The sequence below is a fragment of the Phytophthora sojae genome, assembly GCF_000149755.1.
Source record: "Phytophthora sojae unplaced genomic scaffold PHYSOscaffold_8, whole genome shotgun sequence".
Taxonomy (NCBI): domain Eukaryota; phylum Oomycota; class Peronosporomycetes; order Peronosporales; family Peronosporaceae; genus Phytophthora; species Phytophthora sojae.
Window position 1 is genome coordinate 3,024,275 of NW_009258122.1, and position 9,850 is coordinate 3,034,124.

General features: G+C 51.2%; 2 protein-coding genes across 2 annotated transcripts; both read left to right on the top strand.

Moving 5' to 3' along the window:
- Positions 1-16: 16 nt before the first annotated feature.
- On the top strand, positions 17-286 carry PHYSODRAFT_521234 (hypothetical protein; the record flags this gene model as incomplete). The annotated part of the gene is made up of 1 exon (XM_009535728.1): positions 17-286. A coding segment is annotated over one exon (270 nt), but the record flags the coding sequence as incomplete, so codon positions are not given.
- A 2,404-nt stretch (positions 287-2,690) lies between these two features.
- On the top strand, positions 2,691-2,927 carry PHYSODRAFT_376419 (hypothetical protein; the record flags this gene model as incomplete). Its single annotated transcript, XM_009535729.1, has 1 exon — positions 2,691-2,927. A coding segment is annotated over one exon (237 nt), but the record flags the coding sequence as incomplete, so codon positions are not given.
- Between the last annotated feature and the right edge of the window lie 6,923 nt (positions 2,928-9,850).

A 9,850-nucleotide genomic window follows, 5' to 3' on the forward strand; every position in this document is an offset into this window, starting at 1 on the left:
CAAATGAGATAAAGTCCCATCCCCCAAGAAAGGGTCATTTCTGATTCTACTTCGCCCTCCTAATCTTGAGGTAGGACACTGGACGGCGGTTCATAATGGTGAATTCTTCGATAGTATGGGGGAAGGACCACCAAAGAAGTATGGTATCGATCGATACAACACCAAGCAATACCAAGGAACCTATGGAGACTACTGTGGACCATTCTGTGTCCTATGGCTATATTCGAAGCAATACCCAGATGTATTCAAAACAATGAAAGATCTAAATTTGACAATTCTGGAATAAATTTAATTCAACGTATATAGTAATCATGTATCGCGAATTAACAATCTCCAGTGGTATTCCTGCGCGGAAGCTTACCAAAGCTTTCAAGACTGGTAAGCTCAGCCTCACCTCAAGCGAACTAAAGGGTAGTGGTTCAGTCATCCATCTCCACCCTGCTTCGTTTGAAAAGGCACTCAAGGCTCGTAAAGCTGGACGCGGTGTCAGACTCGACATTACCAAGCACGAAGTGAAGAAGGGCTACAAAAAGGCTCAAGGAGGCTCTATCTGGTCCAAAGTATGGGGAGGGATCAAGTCTGCATACAAATTTGCTAAGGATTGAGGTCTACTATCCAGAGCTGTTGATGCGGCGGTTCCTGCTTTAGCTACTTATGCTGGTCAGCCAACGGCTGCTGTTCCAGCCAGAGCTGCAATCAAGTCCCTAACCGGCATTGGTATTTATGATTCCGATAGCGACAAGGAAGGAAGTCGCGTATCAATGGCTGACGTAAAGAAGGCTGCAAAGAATGCTCTTGCATACACGAAGCGCAAGGGGGTCATCACCGACGCGGTCGATGCTGGAGAGAAATTCCTACTATCAAAAGCTACCAAGCCGGAACATGAGGATCTAATCAGATCTGTGCGAAAGGAGGTTCGTCGCCGCTATGGTGTAGGCGTAGCAAAGAAACGGGTTCGCCAGAGATGAAGGCTAAGATGGCTGCGCTCAGGGCACGTCGTAAGACTTGTGGTTCGTTTACGTTGTAGCCGCCCTAAAAAATACTCTGGATGTCTTATTTAATTGGACGAATCAGAAGCATGACAGATACCGACGTATCTCTGAAAATCACTTTTGTTATCATTTTGGTTATAGATAATGAGTGTAATACTAGCTCGAGCGCCATTATGACAGTTCATCCACGCATACTGGCTCGGTTTGTATGAAATGACCTTTCCAATAGCGGCATCACCTCTATCAAAAGCACTGACAATATCACCAGAAGCCACGTATTCGTTTTTATCAGATCGCAACGAACGATGTAGGAACTGGTCGGGTGAATCTGAGGAATGATGTTCGATAGCTGAGCACTTGCAACAGTAGCTGATGTGGAGGGTATGTACCCGCTGTGAGACCAACTACTTTACCGAATTCAGCATTATCGATGATCAGTCGAGGAACGCGAGTAGTAGTCGGCAATCCAGTACCACCAGAGGAGTATAAACCGGAGGTAGGTCTGGTCCATGTTCCACCGGTAGTTGGTAGAGTTGTAGGCGTAGGGGAGAAATCAAGCTGACAAGCGTAATAGACACTGTTAGCACTCATTTTGATATAGAATACGTTATTCCCCGACGGATCGATTAGATACGCCCCAGCATTGACAAGAGCATTCTGAATGCTTCGGTTGATATCGTCATACGAATAAATACCATCAGGGAGGGATACACTGATTGTGGATGTAGTTGCAGCGGTAGGTACTTCGATTTTGAACGTTGTGTTCTGAAATTGCATTGAATCAATGTTATACTCGCTGTTATACATCGAAATCGATTGAATGGCACATACTACATCGCGGAAGTCAGCCGCCGATCCGGGAAAGGAGTATTTCCAGGTTGAATTGGTTCCATCTTGTACCAGATTGGTGCTGTCGAGTTTGATAAAGCTGGACATATTGATTATATGTTTGTAGGCATATTTTTGCTTGATAAATTGGAATTAGTCCTCGATACGAATCGGTCTATCGAAGTTATACCTGATCTGACCCTTGACCGAATCAATGAAGAGCATTTGGCCCTTTCGCTCCGTGGCTTTGTTGTAATAATAGACGATTGAACGCTCATCTACTCACTTGATATTAAAATCTTTCACAACCATATGGAGGTCTCGCTTAGAATTAGCTTTCAGGATCGCTACGTACTCTGAGTTCAATCTGATCATCTTGTCCGTTGCGAAGTAGCTGTGGCTCAAGAAGATGGTTGATAGCTTGCAGTGGCGCCCTCTAGTGAAGTAATGTGAGAACAAATTCTTCTGAAGAAGCTTATCGTTGCTGTAGTCATCGATGATGACGAGCTCAGGCTTATTGGAATTAATTGGTGTATGACGTACCCGTTCAACACTCGGAGGCGAGTCAGGGTCGGTGAATGTGATAAAGCCATCAAGCTTATCACGAAAATACTCATATAACTCCTGGTGAGGATTACGAGCAATGATCGTTAGAGGAGCAAATACGTGAGGAGAATGCTTGAGAATGAACATACATAAGTTGTTCTTCCCTGAGAATGATGGCCCCAGAACCACCATTCTAAACAGCGCTTTGATGTCAAGTGCTGGAATATCACCCATAGAGGCGCTTTTGAATTTTTAGGGATTGAAGCTCCGAAATCTGGAATACCGCTCATGATTATCGTCTAAACTATATAGGATCAAACAAAGATGAGTTCAGGTTTTTCTTATCCTAGCCCGATATTCACATCGCCGATTTATAATCCGGCATTCTTTCTCCAATTGGATGCCAGCGGGTTTCTAACGTATGACTATGCTCAGACTCTTTATCTGAACAAGTATGACTATCGCTTGACGTACATTACCGGTGTCTCTCAAGGCGTAGCATCACCTGGTGTAGCGCTTGTCCCTGGAAGTGGTGGGAATATCAGCGGTCTTGGAGCACTAAGCTGTAGTAGCCTAACTGTTAATGGTGCTTCCGTTTCAGGCGTACCAACGTATGTAGCTGATATTACTCCAGGTACTGCCGCTATCAACAAAGCTCTGGTGCTTGGTGCATCAGGTGAAATTGTTACTATTAGTAGTTTGACGACCACGTCGATTACTGGCACGCTGCAGACAGCTGCTCAGCCTAATATTACTAGCTTAGGCACGCTATCGTCCCTCACCGTGAGTGGAAACATATCTGGTACATTGGCAACTGCTGCTCAGACCAACGTAACTAGTGCAGGGACACTCTCGTCGCTCACCGTGAGTGGAAACATCAATGGAACGCTAGCGACGGCTGCTCAACCAAATATCACCAGCTTAGGTACGCTTACTGGATTGAGTATCGGAGGCAGTTTAACCTTTACTGGTGCAAGTCGATCCATTACAGGTCTTAGCTCGCTAACTGCAACTAACATTACTGGTACGCTCCAGACTGCTGCTCAGCCTAATATAACATCGTTAGGTACTCTAACCGCTGTAAATTGCTCGGGTAATGTATCGGGTACGCTAACAACAGCTGCTCAGCCCAACATTACCAGCCTAGGAACCCTGAGCTCGCTCACAGCGACGTCGATAACAGGAACGCTACAAACCGCTGCTCAGCCTAATATTACTAGTCTAGGTACGCTTAGCAATCTAACCCTTAGCGCTGGTGGAACCGGTTTATTCATTCCGAATCTGAAATTTTGGGATGGAGTCAGTTCTTGGATAAATTTCAATCATGCTTACTTTCTCAATGTTATCGAAGGGGGCGCTTCAGCCAGTAGCGTTGTGGTTCTCAATAGTACGAAAGATTACTCAGGCATTCGCGATCTAACCATATCACGAAACTTTATAGCTTCGACTTTGATGGAAGGTATGGATCTTGGACACGAAGCTCGGACGAAGCGGAGGGAGGGAGGTCGCAGACGGCGGGACCGGAGCGAAGGCACTTGAGGGGTAGAATGAAGATTTGAAAGTGATTGAATTGTTGGAGCTTACACCCTACTGTTATAGACACGCGACCCTGCGTCCTATCACCTAGTGCATCTAATCAACCATCACTCACCAGTGTTCATCCAATCATCCTACTCGTCTAATCATCGGTGGCGTAAACAACTTACCGTAATCACCATAATCAACGTGGGTTCGGATTGGACCGGTTCGGGTTAACCAGTTAATGGGTACAACTGGTACACAGTACCCAAGACCAGCAACCCTCAATACGCCCCCTCAATGCGAAGTCCCACGAATGCCGAGAGCCACCGTCAGATCCGTGTGGCGTGGTCCCGCAAGCGCCTTCGTCATGATGTCCGCTAGCATCACAGAAGTCTCGCAGTACTGGAGCGTGACTTCGCCGCGCTTGACTTCATCGCGGATGTGGTGGTACTTGATGTCGATGTGCTTGGCGCGACCGTGGTTCACTGGGTTCTTCGTCATCTTGATGCACGACTGGTTGTCTTCGCGGATCATGAGTTCGGGTCCAGTCTCATTAGCGGCCGCCAGAATCTCGCATAGCAGGCGATGAATCCACTTGCCTTCTTGGATAGCCAGACTGAGCGCGATGTACTCCGCTTCATTGCTTCTTGCTTCCCCAGCTCACAGGCGCACTCATGAGCATGAACGTGTAGCCTGAAGTGGACTTGCGGTCGGCGAGGTCGCCGGCCCAGTCCGCGTCCGAGTAGCCACGAAAGTCGATCTTGTCGCCCGGCTTGAAGCAGATCCCATGCGTCTTGGTGCCTTGCAGGTAGCGAAAGATACGCTTGACCGCAACCCAGTGTTCCTCTTGGGGGTTCTCCATGAAGCGCGATACATAGCCAACGGCGTACGCGATGTCTGGGCGCGTGGCGGTCATCAGGTGCATCAGAGAACCAACAGCTTCGCGAAACGGAGCGTTCACCTTGGTCGCCGCGTCGCTTGGAACCAGTCGAGTGCTCATGTCCACCGGACTCACCACGGCCTTGCACTCGTCCATGGCGAAGCACTTCAGGATGTCGTCCACGTATCGCCGCTGGCACATGGTCACGCTGCCGTCCGGGCCGTCCACCAACTCGATCCCAAGAACAAACGCGCACTTGCCGCTGTCGGTCATCTCGAAGCGCGTCTTCAGGTCGGTCTTCGTGCGTGCGATCAGCTCGGGCGAACTCCCGGTAATCAGTACGTCATCCACGTACACCAGTACAAGCACGCAGTGACCGTCCACCACCTTGATGTAGAGGCACGGATCGAAGGCCGACACTTGGAAGCCGATGGAGCACACGAACTCGTCGAAGGTCTCGTTCCACCCTCGCGAAGCTTGCTTGAGACCGTAGATGGCCTTCACCAGTTCCAGGCAGTCGAAGTCACCATCCAGTTCGACGCCTTCCGGAACCACGCAGAAGACCACCTCCTTCATTATCCCGTACAGGAATGCTGTCACCACGTCGAGTTGGTCGAGGGGCCAGCCAAAATACTTAGCAATCGCGATCACCATGCGCAGTGTCACATACTTGACCACGGGCGAGAACGTCTCGGTGTAGTCAATGCCGTACTTCTGCTTGAAGCCCTTGGCCACGAGGCGCGCCTTGTACTTCTCGATCGAGCCGTCCGCTTTGCGCTTGATCTTGAACACCCACTTGGTATCGATGGCGCGTTGTCCGTTAGGCAACTTGGCAGCTCGAAACACACCACGCAGTCGCATCGACTTGAGCTCTGCGCGGATCGCTTTGCGCCAGTGCACTTGATCAGGACCGTTCACAGCCTCTTGGAACGTCGTCGGCTCCGATAGATCGGCTGCTGCTTCCACAGCGTTGGCACTGGCACGCCAAAACACTGGGGGCGTCGAGTCGTCGTCTTCATCTTGGTCCCCAGACTTTTCTTCCTCGTCGGGGTCGGCTCGGCGCGAGGAGGATACGTCCGGCGCACTTGCTTCTTCTAAGCCAGCTCGGTGGCGAACGGGGCGCGATGTTCTGGCAGTGTTGTCGTCGCCACTCGGTCGGTACTTGCGCTTCCCCGCCTGCTTGAAGCTCGTTTGGCGCGGTCCATCGTTGTCGTCCAGGTCCAGCGCGTCCAAGTCCAGCACAGCATCATCGACGTCTTCATCCGAAGTATGCGTCGAAAGTCCAAAGGTCGACTCATCGAAGTTGACATCGCGACTGATAACCACCTGCCCCGCCTCGATGTCATAAACTCGATACGCCTTGGACACTTCTTCGTAGCCGAGGAACAGCCCGGCGCGAGCCTCGGGGTCCCACTTGCGCCGTCTTTCCTTCGGCGTCAGGATGTACGTCTGGCATCCGAACACACGCATGAGCTTCACACTCGGCTTGGACTTGTAAACGATCTCGAACGGAGTCTTGTGTTCGAGCTTGGGTGATGGCAGACGATTCTTCACGTAGATGGCTGTCATGGCCGCCTCAGCCCAGAAGCTCTTGTCCAGCTTGGCGTGATGCAGCATGCTGCGGCCAATCGTGACGATGGTCCGGATGGCGCGTTCTGCCGTGCCGTTGGTCTGGTGCGCGTACGGAACCGTGGTTTGCTGCTCGATGCCTTCGACTTCGTAGAAGGCCTTGAGCGAGTTGGTCGCGAACTCACGGGATCCGTCGTGCCGCACAAACTTGACCTTCTTGCCGAACTGCGTCTGCACCTTCGTGACGTACATCTTGATGCAGTCCTCGCTCTCCGACTTGGCACGCAGGCAGAACCCCTTCATGCATCCGCTGGCTTCGTCCACGATCAGCAACAGATACTTGCTGCCACCCAGTGACTCTTCTTCCATGGGGCCGCACACGTCGAAGTGGAGCAGCTCGAACGTGTCGTAGTGACGCTTGTCACGGTTGCTTGGGAACGGCTTCTGGACCATTTTCCCTTGCTGGCAGCCGCGACACACGCTTGGTCCACTCGACTTGGAAGGTGCCTTCGCGTCCATGATCATGTTGTTGTCGACCATCTTGCGAAGCACCTCCACCGGAGCGTGACCCATACGCGCGTGTAAGTCGACCGTCTTCCCACTGGTCGCCGCATTCGCCGATCGCTGAGGCGTCTGGAGCCAGTAGAGTCCATCCACGAGGTTTGCCGTCGCCACCACTTGCTTGGAGCTCCTGTGCGCAATCTGAATTTTGGTGCTGTCGAACACGACTTGGAACAGACCACTCTTGTTGATCTGTGGCACCGAAAGCAGATTCTTGCTCATGCTTGGGACGTACAGCGCGTTCTTGATCTCGATGTCGCGCTCGTCGCCGTTGGGCAGAACCACTCGTTCCACGATGGTCCCCACACCCATGATGGCCGCCTTGTTGCCGTCGGCCACCGAAAGTTTGCCTTCATTCCGCTCAATCAAATGAGCGAACTTGGCCTTGTCGTTGCAGATGTGGTGCGTTGCGCCGCTGTCTACCGCCCACAACCCGGACACATTCTTGCCCGTCGAAATGCCACACTCCAGTGAGACCGCGAACGCCACTCGATCATAGCCGTAGTCGTAGTTGTAGCTGGCGTCGTCGTTCCTCCACTGGGCATTGTTGGCCCCGCGTCCACGGCCATTGCCATTGCCGCCGCGTCTTGGGCCCCGATTCTCGTCCTTCTGCTTGGTCCAGCACTTGTCAATCGTGTGCCCCAATTTCCCGCAGTACGTACACTGGCGAGACTCTCGGTCGGTGTTGAACGCCTTGGCCGCATTCTCCGTCTTCACCGTCGCCGTCTTCTCGCCTTGTCTCTTGATGTGCTCATTCGTCAGCACCTTCACGACGTCTTGCGATCGTAGTTCAGCGCTGCTCACCTCCAAGTTCAGCACGACGTTCTCGTAGCTCTTGGGGAGGCTGCGCAACAGGCAGAAGGCCACGTCCTCATCCTCCATCTTGGCGCCGATGCTGCTGAGCTTGGCGCTGATGTTGAGGACCTCGTTGCAATGATGCAAGACGTTGCCGCCTTCCGACATCTCCATGCTGAAGAGTTGGCGCTTCAGGTAGATGCGTCCAGCCTTCTGCGAACCACCGTACAGCGTCTTCAGGCGCGTCCACGCAACCCACGCTTCCTCGCAGTCGTCGACCACATGGTGGTAGTCCGCGTCCATGTGGAGCAACATCAGTCCGAACGCGATGTTGCTCGACTTGACGTAGTCGTCCTTGGCCCGCGAGTCCGTGAAGCTCGGCGTCGTCTCGCGGTTCACGACATGCCACGTCGACTTGGTCAGGAACACGCCACGCATGTAGCGGTTCCACGTCGCGTAGTTGTCCCCGTTGAACTTGTCAATGGAGACCTTGGTCGAGGCGTCTTGGGCAGAGGACATGGTGCTTGGGCTCATAACCTGATGGAAGGTATGGATCTTGGACACGAAGCTCGGACGAAGCGGAGGGAGGGACGTCGCAGACGGCGGGACCGGAGCGAAGGCACTTGAGGGGTAGAATGAAGATTCGAAAGTGATTGAATTGTTGGAGCTTACACCCTACTGTTATAGACACGCGACCCTGCGTCCTATCACCTAGTGCATCTAATCAACCATCACTCACCGGTGTTCATCCAATCATCCTACTCGTCTAATCATCGGTGGCGTAAACAACTTACCGTAATCACCATAATCAACGTGGGTTCGGATTGGACCGGTTCGGGTTAACCAGTTAATGGGTACAACTGGTACACAGTACCCAAGACCAGCAACCCTCAATAGACTTCAATATCATCGCCTACGATCACATGTGATACAATTAGTAAGTCAGGTACTCAAACTATGAATGCAACGACCTTGAATATCAATCCGACTACGCTTCAACTCAGGGGAGATACTCAGGTGCGGAGCTGAACAAGCTTGCTGGATGCACAGCATCTACCGTTGAGCTGAACTATCTAGATCTTACCACCGGAGCAGGAACTGCAGAAGCATCAAAGGTTCTTGTACTAGACTCTAATAGTAGCATCTCATCAGGTATCTCATCTCTAACGTCAACCAATCTGATATCCACTACTTCTACCCAATGTCAGATTGCGGCCGGGACATCATTTACATCAACAACGCGTGCCTCTGATTTTAATCTCATGATTCGTAATCAAAGCAATACGGTTGGCGCTCAGGCCGGATTATCGTTCACGATTGAAGGTACTAGTGATATGACAACGTACACCCCCAGCGTTAGTCTATATTGTACTAGAACCGCTACGAGTCTTCAATATTCAATGGCTGATTTTGCAATCAGTACACGGTCAGGAGCTAATGCATTATCACCAATGACTGAACGTATGGGAATCACTCAAGCAGGATACATTCGCTTTGGATCAGCTACCAGTACTGCAAGAATAGATATAGTTTCGAGCGCGAATTTACTAAGCGGGTCTTGGCAACGCGCAATGCGTATAGCCAACGATGCTACTACTCCAATCGAATTTGAAATTCAGGTATACAACGATGTCGCGGGAGGAAGTAGTGGTGTAGCTCTAGGCACCACTACCAGCGACCCGCTAAGGTTCATGGTTGGAAACACAACTCAAGCTTATCTAAACAGCTCAGGAAGACTGGGAGTTGGTATGAGTACGTGGTCGCCAGAAGCAACCATTCACTCAGGCGGAGAGGTATGGGCGAATAATTTCATGCACGTAAAGGGAGGCGGCGATGGATTTGCTAGGTATCGATTCAATTGGTCTCAGACTGACTATCCAGCGATTGGTACTGATTCAACCGTAGGAGCTATCAGGTTGGGAAAATGCGATGCAAATTACGCGTGGACAGCCTATGTCCCGGTGCGTGGAGGAAGCTATACCAATGCAAGCGATGAGAGGTTGAAGGCGGACATTGTAGACTGTCCCTATGGTTTGGCAAGCCTTATGAGAATGAGACCTAGAAAATTCAGGATGGTTCAAGAGCAGACTGTCCATGTTGGCTATATCGCGCAGGAGCTGTATAAGGTCATACCAGAAGCAGTAGATATCGGAGCAAA